This window comes from Heptranchias perlo, chromosome 6 (genome assembly GCF_035084215.1).
Source record: "Heptranchias perlo isolate sHepPer1 chromosome 6, sHepPer1.hap1, whole genome shotgun sequence".
NCBI classification, from domain to species: Eukaryota; Metazoa; Chordata; class Chondrichthyes; order Hexanchiformes; family Hexanchidae; genus Heptranchias; species Heptranchias perlo.
In genome coordinates, this window is record NC_090330.1 from 42,495,863 (window position 1) to 42,520,743 (window position 24,881).

Here is a 24,881-nt window from a genome sequence, read left to right on the forward strand (position 1 = left end):
TTAATGTAGGTTGGAGCCCTCCCTCCCTGCAGCCACTTTCTCTTTTTGCTGCAAATCCACCTCATAACTTGGTCCTGGGTCTTGCAGATATGCTGAAAGAAGCCTTTACATTGCATGCCTATGAGGTCTAAACCATGAAACAGTAGTGTTTGTACACATGTCTTATTTGCCACAAGTTTGAGATTTTGCTGTCAATGAAGAAAGACAAAAAAATACCAAAGTGCCCTTTACCCTTTCACAGTACGATCCCAGAGTGTCGTCCAGGCTGAAGTTGGCGTCCATCAGGACCACGGGTACCAATATGAACTAATAGTTGGTTCAGGTGCACCTTGTATTTTCCACTCAACACCTTTGTGGTACACTCTTGATCATTGCAAGGCCATAATACCACACTTGAAGGTGCCCACCACCATGTCTCACTGGTTACCCTACTGTTCAAGATGATGAGTAGGGTACAACACAATATAATCAACAAAAGGAGTGCTGCAATATTTTTAGAAATGCCTGGAACAGACACACCGAGGTGGTCCTGTACAATGCCATCCGTCACATTATTGATGAAAACATCAAATAGGATGGGTGACAGAACACAACCTTGCCTCACTCTCCTTTCAAGACAGGTAGGTTCAGTAAGCCTCTCTACATGGATCTTGGAGCTGGGGTTACATCCCAGACGAAATCTAAGATTTGGCATTTCTGCTCTCATTGCTGTCAGCTTTTACACGAGGGAAGCACTAAGTCAAAAACCTTACAAAAATTGATGGAAGCAGTGTAAGTGGGGTTTTCTGGTCCTTACAACTTTCTGAAATCTTCTATAAAGCCACAGCCTACACTACATATTCCTCACAAGAGCAAAATCCTGCCTGTTTCTTTCTGATTGCTCTGTTCTCCAGAACATCCAATATATGTGCTGTGACAACCCGAAGAACCACCTATTGATCTCATCTCTAGTTTTCATGCTCACTAGGATTCCCCCTTCAGGTGGATAATCACTCTTGTACTCTGGGTAACAGAGAGCATGTGTTCTTCAAACAGAATCCTATTCACCAGCCTCAGAAAAGATAAACCAAGTCGAGATGGTCGTTCACGCTGATGTTCACTAAGATCATTGCCATTCCATCTTGCCTCTTGCTAAAGCAGCTTTTAAGAATTCAGCATGAATACTGATAACACCAGCCGCCCTACCCTTAACTAGGCAGGGCAATGCAGAGTCCACTTCCTTCCATCATAATTGGTTCATTAAGGCCTTTGATCCATGCAGCACACTGCAGCAGCTTTTCCAACTTCCATCCAGGTGGGTTTGGGCCAGCTGTCAACTCAGTATAATGTTCTCCACAGACTCCGAGGATGCCTCATAGGTTTGTTGGAGAGCAATGGATCTGTCTATCATTGGCCATGATTGCCAATAGATTTTAGCTAACAGAAAAATGATTTAGGATCATTTTTGTGTAATTGCACACTTATGAATAAACATAATCCGCTGACTTTGCTTCATCTCCTTAATAATCCTCTGGCCTCATGATGCACTGCATCATAATCCATCTTTGCAGTGGCTTTTGATTGCTGCGCAGAAGCTTCAAGTTTCACTTTAAGGGCCCTTTGTTTTCATCTAGCTACTCTCCTTCCATTTGTAATTAGTTAAACAGGATTCTGTTAGTGGACGAGTGGCCAGTATAAATGGGGTCTTTTGTATTGATAAAGCAAATTTAAAAATCTGACTTTTAGCAAAGCCTTCTTTTTTCTGTTGCTTTCACAGTTCATGATGCAAAAGCTGTTGTAACACTTTGACATTCAAACATGGGCCAAAATTACTAAATTTGACACATTTATTGAAAAATAGAAGTTTATATCTGTCTGTCTGTGTTTCGTGCTTCTCTGATGATTCCTATTACCATGGATTAACAAACCTTATCAAAAGGGTTGGGAAAAAACAGTTGTGCTTGCTAAGGATTTGTTAAAGATTAATTTAAGGGAAACTGCAAAACTATACAGCATTGGAGGCACTTCAAAAGGGGAATATTTAATATCAAGTCAGATCTGCATCAGTGATTTTAATGAACAAAAAAATTTGGAAGTATCATATGCATAAGACAGAGATGGGAACTGAAACAGATACACAGAGCATGTGGGACAGTGGGAAAGCAGAGAAAAATGCTTAGAGTGGTTGGCGGAGCAGAGAAAACCGCAGCCTGACCCAACAGGAAAGTGCCGGAAACATTGGCATTGCATCATTTCACAGAAAAAAATCTGCACTCCAAAAGTTAGACTAATAAAGTTTGAGACATTTACAGAGATTAACTTCTCAGTAGTTCCTTGAGGAATGATAAAGGATCACTATTACGGGTGCACTGTGATTGACTATCTAAGGATTATGAACCTTGTTCTTGCAGGAATCGCACATTTAAAAATGGTGTACTTTCGTATTCTTGATAGCAATCTGTTTTTATCACGCAAATTCAGGCCTCTTTCACATTTAACATAAAGTAAAGGAATGCGAACACCAAGTTGTCTTTCTTTTGATTTCACTATTTCCAGACATGACTATTTATGTATCAAAAATGTCTGCAGAAAAAGTTGCTTGAGAAGCAATGGTTACTAGAACAAATTCATGAAAAGTTGAATGTACCTCCAGGCACTTGATCAAGAGTTGTTCTATAAGAATGTAAAGAAGCACTGATACATTTAAATTAGGTGGTTGAGCTCACATTTTTTACTTCCATTATTTCCTAGCAAACAATGCATGTACTACATGCGCCTTCTGGTGAAGCAGTCCGAGCCCGCATGCAGCAAGACCTGGACAACATCCAGGCTTGGGCTCATAAGTGGCAAGTAACATTCGCGCCAGATAAGTGCCAGGCAATGACCATCTCCAACAAGAGAGAGTCTAACCACCTCCCTTTGACATTCAACAGCATTACCATCGCCGAATCCCCCACCATCAACATCCTGGGGGTCACCATTGACCAGAAACTTAACTGGACCAGCCATATAAATACTGTGGCTACGAGAGCAGGTCAGAGGCTGGGTATTCTGCGGCGAGTGACTTACCTCCTGACTCCCCAAAGCCTTTCCACCATCTACAAGGCACAAGTCAGGAGTATGATTGGATGAGTGCAGCTCCAACAACACTCAAGAAGCTCGACACCATCCAAGATAAAGCAGCCCGCTTGATTGGCACCCCATCACTCCCTTCACCACCGGCGCACTGTGGCTGCAGTGTGTACCATCCACAGGATGCACTGCATCAACTCGCCAAGGCTTCTTCGACAGCACCTCCCAAACCCGCGACCTCTACCACCTAGAAGGACAAGAGCAGCAGGCACATGGGAACAACACCACCTGCACGTTCCCCTCCAAGTCACACACCATCCCAACTTGGAAATATATCGCCGTTCCTTCAATGTCGCTGGGTCAAAATCCTGGAACTCCCTTCCTAACAGCACTGTGGGAGAACCGTCACCACACGGACTGCAGCGGTTCAAGAAGGCGGCTCACCACCACCTTCTCAAGGGCAATTAGGGATGGGCAATAAATGCTGGCCTCGCCAGCGACACCCACATCCCGTGAACAATTAAAAAAAAAATCAGTAAGCACATGGTGAATTCTTCAAGTGACTCATGTTGAAGAAGTATATTGGAATAGTATGAGACACCTCCAGGGATATTCATCCTCCTTTGTGACTGTTGCTAAGAATTCTTTTTATATATATTGTGAAACCAAGCTGAAGGGCTTCTGCCCATAGCACAGAGCTCCACCAAAGTTGAAAACAGGAAAAGAAATGAGGTATATCAGGGCACATAACAAAGCCTGGGTTTCAAAAACCTGAAGACTGTGGGAGGAAGGCGAGACTGAGGAAGTTCCACAGTTTCAAGGTCCAGGGAAGTAAAAGACTGTGGAGATCAATTTTAATTTCAACACAGTGAGGATTCAGAGAAGAGAAGGAGCATGTAGTCCAGCTTAGAAGTAAACCAGGCTATAGTGGTACTGATAAAATAGAGAGAGAAGAAAGGTTGTGACAGTGAGAGAAGGATTGCCTATCAGATTATGAGGTGGGATTGTGCTGGAAAGCCCACCAAAATTGAGGGCCTATGTCCACTTAAAACAATTAAACTTTATAGCTTCAAAAGGACAGGCCAGCTTAAACACAACTCTACCTTAGCAGCAGAATAATATTGTGCATGGCATGCTATAATAATTCCCTCATTGTGAAAGAACTTATCCAATTCACCATGAGCAACACCACAGATCTACTGTACATCTAGTGAGTGTTTTGTCCATCACACCTGTTTATATACAAATTTCTCTCCTGTGTCACACTTATTAAAAAGGATTTTAAAAAGGGAAAGAAAGCAATCACTTGCAATATACAGAGCAACAGAAAATATCTAATTGTCACAGGAGCCAGAAGCTTAGATATTCCGATCAAGCTCAAGTCTGACCATAAGTGGGGTAGAACAAGAAGAGCACCCAGCTAACCCATAGTGTGCCACATGTATTTCCAGAGTCAATGTTATTTGCATAATTTGCATTCTTGGCCTGAACTTATCTATTGGACGGTGGTAAATTGGGCATTGCTGGATTTAAAGGACTGCAGCAAGTGTTGATTTTCTGATTTTTGAAGGCTGCAAGTTTCTTTCATGATGAGACATTCAACCCATCTCGCTCATCCTTCATAGAAACCATTGGTACCCCCATCACAGCATCCAAGTGCCTATTGAATTAGTTTTTGCCTCCACTACTCTACCCAAAAAACCTTGTGGGTGTTAGTTACTCTTTAGTTGAAGCAGTGCTTCCTGACATTAATCTTAATCTTGCCTTTTATTTGTACCCATGCCCCCTGGTCCTACAATTGCATTTAATTTAAAACAATGCTCCTGATTAACCTTTCTACTCCACTTAGTGTCTTATATACTGCTATAAAAGTTTGAGTTTTTGTAAACTTTGCTCATAACTCAGTCACCTGATGCCAGAGTAGCCTCCTGGCCCTTCTTTGCAATGTTCCCAGAGCTTAGATATTTCTTTTGTGTCTTCAGTGACCAGAACTGAGTGTACTATTCAAGGTGCATCCTGACCAGAGCACTATACAGCTTCAGCATGATGGTCTCAGACTTACCTTCTACTGAATGGCAATATAGCTCAGCAGTCCATTCCCTTTGTTGATTAACGCTAAAAAAGAAAGTGCTCATTCCATGCATTTGCATGACCTATCCACTATTTGTCAAAATCAACAAATGGTCAAATTGGTAACATAAATTAAATTAATAATCACTGAATATTTTAATATGTCTAGTGTTAAAAGTAAGGTTAATCAGGAAACATGCCACTCAAATGCTTTATAACACATAATGTTTAAAAATCTAATTAACAAATTGTTCTTTGGAATCCATTTGCCTCTATGACCCTTAAACAAAACCAAAGAGATTTATTTCAGTTCCACCAGTCAACGTTTAAAAATTCTTCACTAAATGTTGATATTTAATTTTCTTTTCCATATTTGTCTTTTGAAGGGACTGATTACTGTTTTCATGATGAACTATCCCATTGCGCAGTGCCATCTTTCCCTCTTTATAGAACATTACATTTCTTTTCCATAACAAAGTATCTGCTGCCTCCACCCTTGGTTCAATTACCACTTTTCATTCATAACCAGTAGCCTTGCCAATCAGTATTCCAAGGATTTTGTTCTGATATTTTATTCTAGTACAAACAGGCAACTACCTGAGATGTTTGATATTGTTTCTAATGCTACATCATATCCTCTACAGATTTTCATAGCATGTGGTCTACCATGGGTTGTTGTTGTATGGGTGGGGTAAATATTAGCTGTGAGAAGTAATGCATTAATAAAGTGACACTGCTTAAAACCAGCATTAAACCAGCATGTTATTCTTAGCTGCATCTCACATATGTGCACCTATAATAATATTAGCCGTTTTGATCTTCTTGTAACCTTTACCCAGCACCCTCTAACAACAGATCAAATAGAGAGTCAGATATAACTCCTACAAGACCAATTTTCAGAGTTCTCTCTCCTTTTTTTCCAGGTAAAATTCCTTATTTGTTTGTGTGCCTAATTTGTTGGCGATAAGCACATTTATATTCTGAACACCCATAGATTCTCTTTCCAGTTGTCAAAACATGTCAGCCTCTTTCTCAGACCATAACAACTTGGCTCTGTGCTTCCGCATGGGCTCCATTTTCTCAATTCTCTTCCGATTACAAAGAGAGGATATTCATGTCTTAAATGATAGCCAAGGTGATTTTTTTCTAGAAAAAGCCTCCAAACAAGTTTGACAGGGGAATGCTTTTTTTCATTCTGTCCTTGGGTCTAGGTATATATTTAGCATAGTCACAAGCTAATAATTGATGCCACATTTAGCACAAGTAGTTATAAAGCTGTGCATAGTGATTTGTTCTAAGAAGCTGCTTAAACCACAATAGGGTATATTTCATCATTTGCCTGGCAACAAAGACCATCCATTGAATATTTAATTGATAATTTCACTTGACAATTTTATCACCCTTGGGAGAATTACTATGTTCTCAATGTATATCTGATCTGTTATATCTTCCCTAAACTGCCTGTTGTTATTGTTCTCAGAGGCATTACAGTCATCCTGCATATTTTTCAGGGTGGAATTACAGAACAACGGAGTTGGTATGCTCTGAGTTCCAAAATCCTCTATTTCTAAATGAGGAGTTAACCCATATGTAGTTGTCCTACTCATTTTTATAAGTGTCCACTTCCTAGACATGATATGCAAACTCACTGATCGGCCTCCAATTAGGTAAGTTGGTCATCTCAGTCAAATTAACATCCAAATACCCAATTTGGGTCACAAAATTTTGTCTACCCAGCTCCTCAGAATGGGTATTTTAATGGGTGGATTGTTAATCAACTTATTGCCAGACACTGTTGGCACATTGATGAGGCCATTTATAACTCAGGCCTCATCACATCTGGTATGGATACTCTTATTTTTATTGGAGAATTCTAATCTCCTTCACCAGAAGGGGGAATGCTCTACACAGATTAACATTGTGATCCAGAAATCTGGGACTAGTTAGTTCATCATCAAATATTAATAATACAGTAAGACCATGCCGCAATATAACTAACTATAACAAAGAACCCCTTGAGAGTTATAGTTACTCCCACCATAGTATGTGTTGAGTCTACTATCATTCCCAGGTCTCTTTCAGCCTCTCCCTTAGCCAGTTTAACCAACATTCATTGAATAAATGTCTCCTATTTTTTTTCTCCAAATCTGTCACACCTTGCACTTCTCTATTAAATTTAGTTTGCCATTGTTCTGCCTACTTCCAAATTTAGTCTAGATGCATTGTATTCTTAAGTTTTATCCCTCCTGTCATGCTGGGTACAGTTCCATCACTGTCAGCTGCTCTTTGGTAATCAGCATTCACACATAAAACAGGGTTCACTCAGGAGCAGAAGCCCAGGATGATTTCCTTTCCCTAGGGGGATAGATGCAGCCACAACAGGGAGTGCCGAGGGCTGTATTGCCTGCCCGGGGCCAGGGTTAAGGATATCTCCTCGCAGCTGGAGAAGAACTTGGAGAAGGAGGGGAAGGATCCAGTTGTCGTGGTGCACATAGGAACCAATGACATAGGTAGAACTAGGAATGAGGTTCTGCTGAGGAAGTTTGAGGAGATAGGGTCCAAATTAATAAGCAGAACCTTAAAGGAATTCATCTCTGGATTACTACCTGAGCCACGCACAAATTGGCATAGGGTCAAACAAATCAGAGAGTTAAATGCGTGGCTCAAAGAGTGGTGTGGGAGACAGGGGTTTCAATTCATGGGGCACTGGCACCAGTATTGGGAAAATAAGGAGCTGTCCGTTGGGACGGGCTCCATTTAAACCGGGCTGGGACCAGTATCCTGGTGAATTGAATAACTAGGGCTGTAGATAGGGCTTTAAACTAAAAAGGGGTAGGGGAGAGGGTTCAGGTAAGGGTAAACTTATAAATCTAGAGAGAAAAGTCAAGGCCATACAGCAGTGTAGCAATCTGGGTAAAGATAAGCAGCGTGTGTCAGGAAGGGACAGAGAGTTTAACAGTAATAGTGCATCAGTGAATAAGGTTAAATCAGGAAAAATTAGTAAAAAGCTTTATCTGCATGCACGAAGCATTCGTAACAAGATAGATGAATTAATGGCACAAATAGAGATAAATGGGTTTGATCTAGTAGCCATTACTGAGACGCGATTGCCAGGTGACCAAGGTTGGGAACTAAATATTCCAGAGTACTTGACTTTTCAAAAAGACAGACAAAATGGAAAAAGGAGGAGGGGTAGCCCTGATAATAAAAGATGAGATACAGACAGTAGTGAGAAAGGATCTTGGCTTGGCTTTTAATAGGATAAGGCAGGATCTGGCCAAAATGGACTGGGATCAGCTGCTTGTAGGAAAATCCGCATCGGAGCAATGGGAGTCTTTCAGAAGGGAGATTGAGACCATACAATGGCAACATGTTCCCGTAAAGGTCAAGGGTGGTTCCAAGAACTCCAGGGAACCTTGGATGTCAGGGGATATACGAGAATGGATTAGGAAAAAAAGGAGGGCTTTTGGCAGATACAAAAGGCTAAAGACAGAGGAAGCCCTAGAGGAGTACAAAAAGTGCAGGGGGATACTTAAAAAAGAAATTAGGAGATCAAGGAGGGGCCATGAAATAACACTGGCGAGCAAAATAAAGGAAAATCCTAAGATGTTTTATAAGTATATTAAGGGTAAGAGGATAACTAGGGAAAAAATAGGGCCCATTAGGGACAAAAATGGCAATCTGTGTGTGGAGCCGGCAGATGTAGGAGGGGTTCTAAATGAATTTTTTGCATCTGTTTTCACTATGGAGAAGGACGATGTAGACATAGAAATACGGCAGGGGGACTGTGATATACTCGAACATATTAACATCGAGCGGGAGGAGGTATTGGCGGTTTTAGCAGGCCTAAAAATGGATAAATCCCCAGGCCCGGACGAAATGTATCCCAGGCTACTGTGTGAGGCAAAGGAGGAGATTGCGGGGGCTCTAACACATATATTCAGAACCTCTCTGGCCACAGGGGATGTGCCAGAGGACTGGAGAACCGCTAATGTAGTACCATTATTCAAGAAGGGGAGTAGGGAAAAACCGGGGAACTACAGGCCAGTGAGCCTAACATCAGTGGTAGGAAAATTTTTGGAAAAAATTCTGAAGGACAAAATTAGTCTCCACTTGGAGAAGCAAGGATTAATCAGGGATAGTCAACATGGCTTTGTCAAGGGAAGATCATGTCTGACTAATTTGATTGAATTTTTTGAGGGGGTGACTAGACGTGTGGATGAGGGTAACGCAGTGGATGTGGTATACATGGATTTCAGTAAGGCCTTCGATAAAGTCCCGCACAGGAGACTGGTCAAGAAGGTACGAGCCCATGGAATCCAGGGTGCCTTGGCACTTTGGATACAAAACTGGCTTAGTGGCAGAAGGCAGAGGGTGATGGTCGAAGGTTGTTTTTGTGATTGGAAGCCTGTGGCCAGTGGGGTACCACAGGGATCGGTGCTGGGTCCCTTGCAGTTTGTGGTCTACATTAACGACTTGGATATGAATGTAAAAGGTATGATCAGTAAGTTCGCTGATGATACAAAAATTGGTAGGGTGGTAAATAGCGAGGAGGATAGCCTCAGTCTGCAGGACGATATAGATGGGTTGGTCAGATGGGCGGAACAGTGGCAAATGGAATTTAACCCAGAAAAGTGCGAGGTGATGCACTTTGGAGGGACTAACAAGGCAAGGGAATACACAATGAATGGGAGGACCCGAGGCAAGACAGAGGGTCAGAGGGATCTTGGTGTGCAAGTTCACAGATCCCTAAAGGCGGCGGAACAGGTAGATAAGGTGGTAAAGAAGGCATATGGGATACTTGCCTTTATTAGCCGAGGCATAGAATATAAGAGCAAGGAGGTTATGATGGAGCTGTATAAAACACTGGTTAGGCCACAGCTGGAGTACTGTGTGCAGTTCTGGTCGCCACACTACAGGAAGGATGTGATCGCTTTGGAGAGGGTGCAGAGGAGATTCACCAGGATGTTACCAGGGCTGGAGCGCTTCAGCTATGAAGAGAGACTGGGAAGATTGGGTTTGTTTTCCTTGGAGCAGAGGAGGCTGAGGGGGGACATGATTGAGGTGTACAAAATTATGAGGGGCACAGATAGGTTGGATACTAAGGAGCTTTTTCCCTTCGTTGAGGGTTCTATAACAAGGGGGCATAGATTCAAGGTAAAAGGCGGGAGGTTTAGAGGGGATTTGAGAAGGAACTTTTTCACCCAAAGGGTGGTTGGAGTCTGGAACTCACTGCCTGAAAGGGTTGTGGAGGCAGGAACCCTCACAACATTCAAGAAGCATTTGGATGAGCACTTGAAATGCCATAGCATACAAGGCTACGGACCAAATGCTGGAATATATAACTCTATGACTCTATGACTCTAAGATCAGGAAGTAGAATCAGTATGGATGGAGCTAAGAAATAACAAGGGGCAGAAAACACTGGTAGTATAGTTTATAGGCCCCCTAACAGTAGTTATATTATTGGACAGAGTATGAATCAAGAAATAAGAGGAGCTTGTAACGACGGTAATGCAATAATCGTGGGGGACTTTAATCTTCATATGGACTGGGCAAATCAAACTGGCAAAAGTAGTTTGGAGGACGTGTTCATGGAATGCATTTGAGACAATTTCCTAGAACAATACCTCATGGAACCAATCAGGGAACAGGCTACTTTAGATCTTGTCTTCTGTAATGAGACAGGGTTAATTAGTAATCTCATAGTAAGGGATCCTCTGGGGAAGAGTTATCATAATATGCTAGAATTTCATACTGAGTTCGAGATTGACATACTTAAGTCCGAAACTAGAGTCTTAACCTTAAACAAAGCCAATTACATAGGTATGAGGGGCAAGTTGGCTAAGGTTGATTGAGAAATTAGATTAAAAGATATTATAGTAGATAAGCAATGGTGAACATTTAAAGAAATATTTCATAATTCTCAATGAATATACATTTCATTGAGGAATAAAAACTCCACAGGAAACGTGATCCATCTGTGGCTAACTAAAGAAGTTAAGGATAGTATTAGATTAAAAGAAGAGGCTTATAATGTTGCCAAGAAGAGTAGTAAGCCTGAGGATTGGGAGGGTTTTAGAAACGAGCAAAGGATGACCAATAGATTGATAAAGAGGGAGAAAATAGGATATGAGAGTAAACGAGCAAGAAATATAAAAACAGCTTGTGAGAGCTTCTACAATTATGTAAAAAGGAAGAAAGTCGCGAAAGTAAACATGGGTCCCTTAGAAGCTGAAACAGGAGAAATTACAATGGGGAATAAGGAAATGGCAGAGACATTAAACAAATATTTTGTATCCATCTTGACAGTAGAAAATTTCTATGTTTCACAAAAAACACACCCAGTGGGGAACCAAGGGTCTAATGAGAGTGAGGAAATTAAAGCAATTAATATTAGTAAAGAAAAAGTACAGGAGAAATTAATGGGACCAAAAGCCAACAAATCCACTGGACCTGATGGCCTACAACCTATGGTTCTAAAAGAGGTGGCTGCAGAGATAGAGGATGCATTGGTTGTGATCTTCCAAAACTCCCTAGATTCTAGAACGGTCCCAGCGGATTGGAAGGTAGCCAATGTAACACCGCTATTCAAGGAAGAAGGGAGATAGAAAACAGGGAACTACAGGCCAGTTAGCCTGACATCAGTCGTCAGGAAAATGCTGGAATCCATTATTCGAGACGTGGTAACTGGGCACTTAAAAAATCATAATATGATTTGGCAGAGTCAACATGGTTTTATGAAAGGGAAATTGTGTTGGACAAATCTATTATGAGGATGTAAAGTAGCAGGGTCGATAAAGGGGAACCAGTGGATGTAGTATATTTGGATTTTCAAAAGGCATTTGGTAAGATGCCACACAAAAGGTTGTTACACAAGATAAGGACTCATGGGGTTGGGGGTAATATATTAGCATGGATAGAGGATTGGTTAACGGACAGAAAAAAGAGTAGGAATAAACGGGTCATTTTTAGGTTGGCAGGCTGTAACTAGTGGGGTGCTGCAATGATCATTGCTTGGACCTCAGCTATTTACAATCTATATTAATGACTTAGATGAAGGGACCAAGTGTAATACATCCAAATTTGCTGACGATACAAAGCTAGGTGGGAATGCAAGCTATGAGGAGGACACAAAGCATCTGCAAGAGGACATAGACAGGTTAAGTGTGTGGGCAAGAAGGTGGCAGATGGTGTATAATGCGGGGAAATGTGAGGTTATTCACTTTGGTAGGAAGAATAGAAAATCAGAATATTTTTTAAATGGTGAGAAACTATTACATGTTGGTATTCAGAGGGATTTGGGTGTCCTTATACATGAAACACAGAAGGTTAACATGCAGGTGCAGCAAGCAACTAGGAAGGCAAATGATAAGTTGGCCTTTATTGCAAGGGGGTTGGAGTATAAGAGTAAGGAAGTCTTGCTGCAATTGTACAGGGCTTTGGTGAGACCACACTTGCGGAGTACTGTGTACAGTTTTGGTCTCCTTAGCTAAGGAAGGATATACTTACCTTAGAAGCGGTGCAACAAAGGTTTACTAGTTTGATTCCTGGGAGAGGGTTGTCCTATGAGGAGAGATTGAGTAGAATGGGTCTATACTCTATGGAGTTTAGAAGAATGAGAGGTGATCTTATTGAAACACTTAAGATTCTGCGAGGGCTTGACAAGGTATATGCTGTGAGGCTGTTTTCCCTGGCTGGAGAGTCTAGAACTAGGGGACATTAGTCTCAGGATAAGGGGTCAGCCATTTAAAACTGAGATGAGGAGAAATTTCTTCACTCAGAGGGGTGTGAATCTTTGGAATTCTTACCCCAGAAGGCCGTGGATGCCCAGTCGTTGAGTATATTCAAGACTGAGATTGATAGATTTTTGGATTTTAAGGGATGGGGCGGAAAAGTGGAGTTGAAGTCGAAGATCAGCCATGATCTTATTAAATGGCGTAGCAGGCTCGAGGGGCCGTATGGCCTACTTCTGCTCCTATTTCTTATGTTCTTTTGTCCAGGGACGCTGAGGCCAACTGTAACATTTTATTGGCTTCTTTTTTTGTCAAAGTACATAAGGGGTTAAAAACCACTCACAGTAAATGACCCAGCTTGTTTTGAAACACAACAGGCGTAGAACAGATGTTGGGGCAGAAATTGCTCACGAAAGAACTGTGAGCTCAATGGTGCAAGTAAAACATGCGCAGTGAAATGCAGAAATCCGGAACTTGCTCTTGCTGGTTCGCTGGCGACATGACAGCTTCGAATTAAAGGTATGTCGCACACTGCAGTCAGAGAAATCATTGAAAAAGTGCAAACTTGCTTATCTGCCCAGCTGGAAAGTAACTGTTTACACCAAAAAGCCGGTACGCTTAAAAATACCAGGTCTAAACTAAGTTTTAACATGTGGTAAGTCTTAATGACTGCCTAACAACTAAAAATTAACTTTTAAAAATGTGGAGTCTCTTGCTCCTTATTTCAATAGTTTTTGGACATTAAACATTTTTTATATATTAAAAAAAAATTTAAAAACTTTTCTCTTCTGTCACTTTCATTTAATTCAATTATTTCTTGCCCTCTTTTTTTGCTGTCTTTAACTGTTTTTACATTGATTTTAATGCATCTTTCACTTCCTACTTTAATGTTCCAAGCCTGCAGAGTTAATGCAGCTTGTCAAAAATGCTGCGATCGGATTAGTCGAGGGGAGAAATCGATCCTCCCGCTTCTCCCAAGGTCCTAGCTTTGCATGAACTAATGCTGGGCTCTTCTTCGCTTACTATTCGTGGAAGAGCCGAAGAAAAGTCCGCAGTAAGTTAACGGGTTTGTAAAAATTTATGCAGCGCTGAGCAGTGTTGGTTCGCCACTCCAAGCAATTTCTACCCCCATCTGTCTGTAACCAGTATCCAAGAGTCGTTCAATTCAAATACAAGCGCCTTGTGGATTTTTTTTTGAATATAGGTTCTTTTGAGTTTAAGAAATATTAAAATTTTCTTTGGGTTGGTCAAATTCGGAAAGAACGTCATCCATCTCAAGTCATCAGGGGGAGATTATGGACCAGAGAAAGGCCTTGGAAGGTGAGCAGCAAACTCACCTCAGGTGACTATTTAGGAGCCGACTATAGTCACCAGAATTAGCGCTGATTTTCCAACATTACAACAGTGACTACACTTGAAAAGTACCTCATTGTCTGTAAAGCGCTTTGGGTCGCCCTGAGGTGTGAAAAGTTACAGAAATACAAGTCTTTCCCTCTGAGGGAATCACTGGCCGCGAGCAGCGGAACAGCAGCAAGCCTCACACATGCGCAGACCGCCGCCCCCGTCATCGGCCTGGCGGCGGTGTCGACATTCACTCCAATAAAGGCCTTGTTTGGAGCGTCACGCCGGCCTGCTGGGTGCTGGGGAGAACGCGTGGCGGCGAGAGGAGGGCCCGAGTTCAAGAGAGGAGGCCGGGGCTTGGGCTGGCCCGGGGCCGCTAGTGATCCGCCGTCATGTCCGTGTATCACGACGAGGTGGAGATCGAGGATTTCGAGTATGACGAGGAGACGGAGAGTTATTCTTACCCGTGTCCGTGTGGGGACACGTTCATCATCAGCAAGGTGGGAATGGGGAGGGGCTGACAGAGCGGGCCTAATCACAACTAGAAACTAGTTACCACGAGCGGATTCTAATAAATATACTAATATATAACCGATCCACTAACTAGTATAACGGCTATAACTGATCTAACTGAGGGTAACCCGCCACCTGACAATAACTAATTGTGATGCTAATGAATTAACCTCCTAACAGGAGATCACCACTGATGAGTGCAAGACATTTTTTAGTTAGTGGGTAATTATAATAGTTAATACCCAGTAAATCATCTCACATCGGAATGATGCTGCTGGAGGTGATTTACTGGGCTGTTAATACTATTTATACAAGAGTCTCATTGTGGCTGGTGTCATGGTATTATAAATGACATCTGTTGGAGTGGAGCAAAAACTCCTCTTGTGGTATTAGTGATTTTTGGATAGCCTGAAGTTTATAGAGGATAGGAAGCTGGCCAGGAGAGCATTGGAATAGTCCAGTTTGAAGGTGACAGATGTCTGGATGAGGTTTTCAGCAGCAGAAGATTGAAGCAGGGGCGCAGATGGGCAATATTATCGAGGTGGAAGTAGACAATCTTTGTGATAGAGAGGATATGGGGCCAGAAGTTCAACTCAGAATTGACTAGGACATTAAGGTTGTGAACAGTTTTGCTCAGCCTGAGACATTAGCTAGGGTGGGGGATAGAGTTGGTGGCAAGGATAGATAGTTTGTAATTGGCCTGATGGCAGGAATTTTAGGGAGAGATAGAATGGATCTGTGTGGCACCAACATGTTAAAGTGCTTTGTTAAAGTAAGGGAAATTGGAGATGGAGTTGTGCTTTGCAGAAGTTGTGAAGAATTAAGGGTCAAAAGCTAGGCAGTTGGGAGTTTGAGAGTAGTTGTAAGTGACTTGGGTGAGTGTTTGTTTTTTCTGGGGTGGTCACAGAAGGAAGGGAGAGGAGGATGTGGCTGGTGACTGATCAAAGGAAGTGGTTGGAGATGGTTTTGTCAGTGATCAAGAACAGAAACCATTGGAGAGGAGAGGGGGGTGGAATTACTCAATGAGGATTTTAAAAGAGAGGGGTGGGACAGGATAAGATGCTGGTGGAGTGGGTGAAAGACCAAGGTGTGACTGTGATAAGGGCCATATTACTGTTGTGATGGTTTGGGACAGGTGTGCAATAAACAGGTGGGAAGGTTTCAGTAAGGGGCAAGGTGTCATCACCTGTGAGCCAGTTTTCAGTCAAACCTACATTGGCTTCTGGTCCCCAACACATTTTTTAAATTTAAAATTCTCATCCTTCTGTTGAAATCCTTCCATGACCTCACCTCTTTCTATCTGTAACCTCATCCAGTGCTGCAATTGGTCTCGACACTTATGAACTTGGAAAGAAGAAAAATTATTTGGGAATCCCAGTCTTGATTACTTTATATTTAAAAGGGGTGTGTGTGTGTGTGTGTGTGTGTACACACACACACACACACACACAAGGACAAGATTAAACTTGATGAACACTCTCTTGTCCCAAGTCCATAATCTTGTATGAAGAGTGGTCACTGAGGAAGGAACTGTAGTTTTTCAGCTGTGAAACCATTCCCAGCCTGTATTAGCACATTTTGAGAGGTGAAGAAAAAAAAAACTTTGTTTTGGTATCTTGCAGGAAGATCTGGAAAATGGGGAAGAGGTTGCAACATGTCCAAGTTGTTCTTTGATAATCAAAGTCATTTATGATAAAGTAAGTTTATTTATTTGAGTGATGCTGAAAACCAATGTCCTGCCTTTTTAATTTAATATTTTAAGAATTTCTCCAATTGGAAAATTACTGATTTCAATAGCCCAGCACTATTTGATGCACAATGATCTCTGATATAATCTCATCTTAGATTTGTTGTTCATAAGCCATATAAAGCTGTAGATAAAAAACATTGCAAGGGCAGCCTTATAGAGATGATGCAAAATGTAAACTGTATTCAGAAACAAACCTGACCCAGTTTCTGCTTGAAATTATGAACCTGCTAGGCTCTTAAATCAAGTCTACTCCATAAATGAAGACCAATTGGAAACAATAGAACTTTCAGAAGAACTGCTTATCATTAAGTTTCTGTAGCCCTGAGATGTCTGTATACACATTATTATGTGAAAGCTTCAAGTGAGAATAGAATCTATGTATGCTCTTATTTATGGAGGAATTCATTACTGTACTCTAGCTCTTGCCCACCATCTGTAGATTAATAGTTTGTTTACATACAGATTTTGACGATATTAAAAGCTATATTTAATGAATAGCTTCATGATTGTGTGCTTGTATCAAACCAAAACAGCTAACTAGCAGGCATTGCTAATGACCATCATTAGCAGATCATCAGTTTTGGCTTAGATAATGCAGTCAGGTGGTTGTTACAAAATACATTCTGCTGAAGAAAGTCCTCTGGTCCCTTTAATCCTTCCAGAATGCCAGCCCAACTGTACTCCTGACAAAGCATCGAGCTGTGTCTTAAATTTGTTCAGTGTCCCAGCCTCCATTAGCTGTCATCTATTCATTAACACAGGTAACCTCTTGTCCATAACGCTAGGGAGGTTGGAATAAGCAAGCTCCTTTCCCAGCTCCTTTTTTTTTCTTTCAGCTTCCTGCCGCCACCTCAAAAACCAAATAAATTTGTATATGCTACAGATTGTGCCCAGAAAATGTTGTTTTGTGAAGTTCTGACAATTTTATATAAATTCTCTTAAAGAACATTTAGTGCATGTGAAATGATGGGCAGATTCAAAATACATATTGCTTACTGTGTCTCATCTGATTTTAAGGTGCAGAGCACATAGTATCATAGGTACAGAACAAGAGGAGGCCATTTGGCCCATTGTCTGTGCCAGTGCTTTGAAAAAGCTATTTAATCAGTCCCATTCCCCTGCTCTTTCCCCATAGCCCTGAAAATTTTATTTCCTTCAAGTATTTATTCAATTCCCTTTTGAAAGTTACTATTGAATCTGCTTCCCATCACCCTTTCAGGCAGTGCAGTCCAGATCGTTACAACTTGCCGCATTTAAAAAAAAAGTTTCCTCATATTGCCTCTGGCTCTTTTGCCGATCACATTAAATTTGTGTCCTCTGATTACTGACCCTTCTGCCACTGTATACAGTTTCTCCTTGTTTATTCCATCAAAACTGTTCATGATTTCAAACACCTCTATCAAATCTCCCCTTAAACTTTCTCTGTTCGAGGAAGAACAACTCCAGCTTCTCCAATATATCACCTAACTGAAGTCACTCATCCCTGGTACCATTCTAGTAAATCTTTTCTGTGCCCTCTCTAAGGCCTTTTTATATTCGTTCATGGGATGTGGGCGTCGCTGGCGAGGCCTGCATTTATTGCCCATCCCTAGTTGCCCTTGAGAAGGTGGTGGTGAGCCACCGCCTTGAACCGCTGCAGTCCGTGTGGTGAAGGTTCTCCCACAGTGCTGTTAGGAAGGGAGTTCCAGGATTTTGACCCAGCGACGATGAAGGAACGGCGATATATTTCCAAGTCGGGATGGTGTGTGACTTGGAGGGGAACGTGCAGGTGGTGTTGTTCCCATGTACCTGCTGCTCTTGTCCTTCTAGGTGGTAGAGGTCACGGGTTTGGGAGGTGCTGTCGAAGAAGCCTTGGTGAGTTGCTGCAGTGCATTCTGTGGATGGTACATGCTGCAGCCACAGTGCGCTGGTGGTGAAGGGAGTGAATGTTTAGGGTGGTGGATGGGGTGCCAATCAAGCGGGCTGCTTTGTCCTGGATGGTGTCGAGCTTCTTGAGTATTGTTGGAGCTGCACTCATCCAGGCAAGTGGAGAATATTCCATCACACTCCTGACTTGTGCCTTGTAGATGGTGGAAAGGCTTTGGGGAGTCAGGAGGTGAGTCACTCGCTGCAGAATACCCAGCCTCTGACCTGCTTTTGTAGCCACAGTATTTATATGGCTGGTCCAGTTAAGTTTCTGGTCAATGATGACCCCCAGGATGTTGATGGTGGGGGATTTGGCGATGGTAATGCAGTTGAATGTCAAGGGGAGGTGGTTAAACCCTGTCTTGTTGGAGATGGTCATTGCCTGGCACTTGTCTGGCGCGAATGTTACTTGCCACTTATGAGCCCAAGCCTGGATGTTGTCCAGGCCTTGCTGCATGCGGACTCAGACTGCTTCATTATCTGAGGGGTTGCGAATGGAACTGAACACTGTGCAATCATCAGCGAACATCCCCATTTCTGACCTTATGATGGAGGGAAGGTCATTGATGAAGCAGCTGAAGATGGTTGGGCCTAGGACACTGCCCCGAGGAACTCCTGCAGCCATGCCCTGGGGCTGAGATGATTGGCCTCCAACAACCACTACCATCTTCCTTTGTGCTAGTTATGACTCCAGCCACTGGAGAGTTTCCCCCTGATTCCCATTGACTTCAATTTTACTAGTGCCTTGACATCCTTCCTAAAGTGAGGTGCCTAGAATTGAACACAGCTGAGGCCTAACCAGTGTTTATAAAGGTTTAGCGTAACTTCCTTGCTTTTGTACTCTATGCCTCTAATAATAAAGCCCAGGATCCCATATGCTTTTTTAAACAGCCTTCTCAACTTGTCCTGCCACTTTCAAAGATTTGTGTATTTGCAGGTCTCTCTGTTCCTGCATCCCCTTTAAAACTGTACCATTTAGTTTATATTGCCTCTCCTCATTCTTCCTACCAAAATGCATCACTTCTCACTTCTCTGCATTAAATTTCATCTGCCATGTGTGTGCCCACTTTACCAGTCTGTCTGTGTTCTCCTGACATCTGTTACTATCCTCCACGTTGTTTACTATATTTGAGTTTCGTGTCATCTGCAAACCTTTGAAATTATATCCTCTGTACCCAAGTCTAGGGCACTAATATATATCAATAGGAGTAGTGGTCCTAATACTGACCCCTGAAGAACACCACTGTATACTTCCCTCCATTCACCATTATTCTCTGCTTTCTGTCCCTTAACCAATTTTGTATCCCTGCTGCCACTGTCCCTTTAACCCCATGGGCTTTAATTTTGCTATCAAGTATTATGTGGTACTTTATCAAATGCCTTTTGAAAGTCCATGTACATAACACCAACCCTCTCCGTTACTTCATCAAAGAACTCAATCAAGCTAATCAAACATTATTTTTCTTTAACAAATCCTTGCTGACTTTCATTTATTCGCCCATACTTTTCCAAGTGAGAATTAATTTTGGCCCAATTATTGTGTCTCAAAGTTTCTCCACCACTGACGTTAGGCTGACTGGCCTGTAATTGCTGGGTTTGTCCCTACCTTTTTTTGAACGGGGGTGTAACATTTGCAATCCTCCAGTCCTCCACCACCATCCCCATATCTAAGGAGGATTGGAAGATTTTGGCTAGAGCCTCTGCAATTTCCACCCATACTTCCTTCAGTAACCTAGGATGCATCCCATCTGGACCGAGTGACTTATCTACTTTGAGTACTGCCAAACTTTTAGGTACTTCCTCTTTATCTATTTTTACCCTATCCAATATTGCTACTACCTCCTTTTACAGCTACAATAGCAGCATCGTCTTCCCTAGTGAAGACAGATACGAAGTATTCATTTAGTGCCTCAGTCATGCCCTCTGCCTCCACAAGAAGATCTTTCTTGTCCCTAATTGATCCAACCCTTTGACTACCCTTTTACTATTTATAAAAGACTTTTGGGTTCCCTTTTATGTTAGCTGCTAATCTATTCTCATATTCTCTCTTTGCCCCTCTTATTTCCTTTTTTAGGTCTCCTCTGTACTTTTTGTATTCAGCCTGGTTCTCAACCTATTATGAACCTTACATTTGTCATAAGCCTCCTTTTTTCTGTTTCATTTTAAACTCTGTATCTTTAGTCATCCAGGGAGCTCTAGGTTTGGATGCCTTTCCTTTCCCCCTCGTAGGAATGTGTCTACTCTGTACCTGAAGCAACTCCTCCTTGAAGGCCTGCCGTTGTTCAATTACTGTTTTGCCTACCAATTTTTGATTCCAATCCACCTGGGCAAGATCCCTTTTAACTCACTGAAATTAGCCCTCCTCCAGTTAAGTATTTTCACATTTGATTGTTCCTTATTCTCTTCCATAACTATTCTAAACCTAATGATATTATGATCACTGTTCCCCCAAATGCTCCCCCACTGAAACATGCTCCACCTGCCCCACTTCATTCCCCAGAACTAGATTCAGCACTACTTCCTTGTTGGGCTAGAAACACACAGTTCCAGAAAGTTTCTCTTGTACACATTTCAGGAATTCCTCCTCCTCTTTGCCTTTTACACTGCTACTGTACCAGTCTATATTGGGATAATTGAAGTTCCCCATTATCATTACTCTATAGTTCTTGAATTTTTCTGTAATTTGCCTGCAAATTTGCTCCTGTATCTTCTCCCTACTATTTGGTGACCTGTGTAATACACCCAGTAGTGTAATAGCTCCTCTATTGTTCCTCAATTGTAACGAGAGATTCTGTTTTTGACTCCTCAACTATATCATCCCTTTCCAGTGCTAAAATAGTTTCTTTAATCAATACCACAACCCCCCCTTCTCTTTCCTTCCCTATCTTTCCTGAATACCTTGTAGCCAGTAATATTGAGTACCCAATCTTCCCCTTCTTTGAGCCAGGTCTCTATTATAACCACTATATTACAGTCCCATTTGGCGACTTGAGCCTAAAGCTCACCAACCTTGATCACCATGCGTCGTGCATTTACGCACCTGCACTCTAAACTCATCTTAGACTGCCTTGCCTTTGCCCCCTGTCTGATCCCTCCTATTTCTGAACTATTTACTTTAGTGCTATTTGTCCCTCCCAATCCTCTGTGCACCTTGTTTCTCCTCTCTGTTTCATCCTAGTGCCCATCCCCCCAGCCAAATTAGTTTAAACCCTCCTCTACAGCACTAGTTAACCTCCCCGTGAGGACATTGGTCCCAGCTCTGTTGAGGTGCCAACCATCCACCTTGAACAGATCCATCCTGCCCCAGAACTGGTCCCAGAGCCCCAGGAATTGGAAGCCCTCGCTCCTGCACCATTTCTCCAGCAATGCATTTGCCTGTTTTGTTCCTATACTCACTAGCACATAGCACTGGGAGTAATCCAGAGATTACAACCTTTTGAAGTCCTGCTTTTTAACTTCCTCCCTTGCTCCTGAAACTCAACCCTTTTCCTTCCTTTGTTGTTGGTTCCTACGTGGACCACAACTTCTGGCTATTCCCCTTCCTCCACTTTCTTTCCCCGCCCCCCCCCCCCCCCCCCCAAAAAAAATTCTGCACCCTCTCAGTGATGTCCTTTACCCTGACACCAGGGAAGCTACACCATGCGGGACTCATGTCGGCAGTTGCAGAAACCCCTTCTACCCCCCGACTGTTTTATCCCCTATAACAACTGCATTTCTTTTGTGTCGTCCCCCCCCGCCCCCTGCCCGGACCATGCAGCCGAGTCTCCCACGGTGCTGTGGATTTGCTCCTGACTGCACTCCCCCGAAGTGTCAACACTGAATACAGGTTTGTGAGTGCCACACTCCCAGGGGTTTCCTGCACTGCCTGCCTATTCCTGCTAGTCTGTCTGGTGGTCACCTACACCCTGTCCAACTGAACTCTAGCTATGTATGGTCACAGCTTTAAATGTGTAGGGATCAGCCCTTTACTCAGGATTGACTTCACCTTCCCTTGCTCCCTGCCCCCAGAGATGTGCCTCTGTTCTCAACTCAGATCAACTTTACGAGTTCAGTGACTCGGTATGCAAAGTTGCAGAGATTGTAGAGTAAGAGTCACACCTGTTTTTTTTAAAAAAAATTTTGCAGTATCCAGTCCTGAGACCAGATGGAGTAAATTGGAGCACATCCAGCACCTTGCCCATATAGAGCTGTCAGGAGGATTCTCCGACTCAGCGCGTACTCCATATTGACTTCGGGACGGAGCTTGCCTGAGTTTGTTTCCCACCACTTGCACTCCGTAATGTTCATAATAACTTTTGAGTCAGTTCTCCATTGATGCTGCAACAGGAGAAGGAGGAGAGCTTCTGGGATATAGATTTCTAAGCTGTCAACATTATCTGTTAGCTTCTGAAATTCTTATCAGAGGGAGGCCTGGAGGCAATGTAGTCTTTCTACTGTTTTACAGGGGTGATTTTAAATCAAATTCCATTTTTGTTTCAATGTATTCAGGGATTTTTAACTGGTGCTTTGGGGATTGTCTTCAATGATTCGTCCATTTTTCCATGAAAACTGCAAATAGGTGGTCTTGCTAATTTTGCAAATCTCTGCCAATACACTATCATAAAGTTATAGTAACTATTGCACATTAAAAAATCTTGTCTGAAATCTTAATGTATTTTGTTTTAGGATCAGTTCATGTCTGGAGAAATAGTGGAAATGGTGACTACAGATAAACTGGAAAAAGTGAAATGCTGATTGCTAAGACTGCGAAGCTCTGACGAATATGTGAGGTGTCTTCTACAAAGCAGTGATATTTTGATCATGAATCAAGATGCACATGGAGATGAAATCCAGTTACCACAACTAAGAGATGGAGTTGTAGTTTATGCAAGATTTGGACAAGTATCTGACTACTGATTCATTCAGTTTTATATGCAAATTACAGACCAAAACCTGTAGTAGAATAAAATTAACAAACTATTATTTATTGTATGATTCCTAGAAGCTTTTTTAAGGCTTTGAGCTGGGGTGAACCGCAAGATAAATATTAGACTGCAGTGAGACTAGGACTGGAATTCTCCCGAAGAAAATCATACGGGCTGATGGATGTAATAATTTGCTGTTATTGCTTGGAATTGAAAAGCTCTTGCTGAAATAAGATTTCTACAGTTTTAAGTTTGCAATTTGAAATTAGGATATAACCAACCCTTCTTATTTTAAGCAGGAAGGCCCTCTAACTTGATTTGCTTGGGGAGTGTTCTGGTTTGAACTGTTGCTCCTGAGAATCAGGATTTCTAAGGACTGAACAGATGTTGACGTGGCATTGTGTAATACTGTGTTTATATTCAGGGGATTGGCTTTAAAATAGTTCTGGAACACCAAAATGCACAATATTAAAAGATAATTCAGTTTATTATATAACCCTGGTGTGAAATGATTGATTGCTAGTGATTATAAAGTAACATTTGGTATATGCTGAAGTCCTTCACAAGTATATTAGGTACTTAATTTAACACTACTGAAGATCCAAATGACTGACTATCTCTACCATGGTTAGAGACAGACTCAACAGCTGGAACTACTTACTGCTACTACATTGGTCTTTAGTGGGTTCCTGACCTGATGTTTGCAGTAGATTACAAACACTCTTGTGCAGTTGGTCCTTTACACAATATAAAGTAGATTACTGGTCCTATAGAGAGTATTACTGGAGATCACAGCCAAGTATAAATTGATTTTAAAATGGTCATGGTCACTACCTCTACATTCTTCTAATTTCAGTTTTGATCATTTTAAAAAGTGAAATTTACTTGCTGACAAATTGCGTTGGCCAACATTTGGGTATTATAATAGTTGAAACTTTTGTTGATCTGAAGTGAGAAGATGGATGGTCAAAGTTTTGAAACAGACTTGTCAGTTTGGATGTGCTTATCATTGTGATCTTTTTAGCCTTTTGTGTTTTAATGCAATATTTTATTAAAAGACTTTCACTTTTATTTACCAGTATCTGCAAGGTTCTTGTTTGTTCATGTCTGAAAGTTGTCACAAGATCACAATATACTGAAGATGGGCCAGTGGTTTTCCTCAACTTTAACGCATCCATGCAGAACAACCCTACACTCTCCCTTTGCTGCATCTAGTTGTTTCTTAAATGTATTCAGGGTTTTCGCTTCAACCATTCCTCCCAGAAGTCCATTCCAAGTGTTGATCACTCTGCATGAAGAGCTTCTGTACTAAGGTTACTTTTTACAGTACTAGTTTGAATCAGTGTCCCCTTGTCTTACACTCATTGCTTAATTTTAAGTAGTGTACCATTTACTATCTTATATACCTCTAAGATCATTTTGCAGATACCTCCCTTCCAAGCTGAAAAGCCCAAGTCTCCAGTCTTCATAACTCAGACTCCTGACAGAAGGAGCAGCCTTGTGGCTCCTCTGCACCAGCGCTTGAATGACTCCCCTGTTTCTCAGCAAGCAGGACTGAACGCTGCATTCAAGATGTGGTCTGAACAGAGCACTGTATAGTTCGATCACTAT

General features: G+C 42.0%; 1 protein-coding gene across 1 annotated transcript; it reads left to right on the forward strand.

The window, feature by feature from the left end:
- The first annotated feature begins 13,950 nt into the window (after positions 1–13,950).
- dph3 (diphthamide biosynthesis 3) lies at positions 13,951–24,341 on the forward strand. The gene is made up of 3 exons (XM_067985439.1): positions 13,951–14,698; positions 16,334–16,408; positions 23,032–24,341. Exons 1-3 carry the CDS (start codon positions 14,591–14,593, stop codon positions 23,098–23,100), a joined length of 252 nt encoding a protein of 83 aa, XP_067841540.1. The 5' UTR covers positions 13,951–14,590; the 3' UTR covers positions 23,101–24,341.
- Positions 24,342–24,881: the final 540 nt, after the last annotated feature.

What these genes read in the sequence shown, in the direction of transcription:
- dph3 (XM_067985439.1), top strand. Translation starts at nt 14,591, where the DNA reads ATGTCCGTGTATCACGACGAGGTGGAGATCGAGGATTTCGAGTATGAC. An exon ending in ACACGTTCATCATCAGCAAG is followed by an intron (nt 14,699 to 16,333) that starts GTGGGAATGGGG and finishes GGTATCTTGCAG; the next exon opens with GAAGATCTGGAAAATGGGGA. An exon ending in TCAAAGTCATTTATGATAAA is followed by an intron (nt 16,409 to 23,031) that starts GTAAGTTTATTT and finishes ATTTTGTTTTAG; the next exon opens with GATCAGTTCATGTCTGGAGA.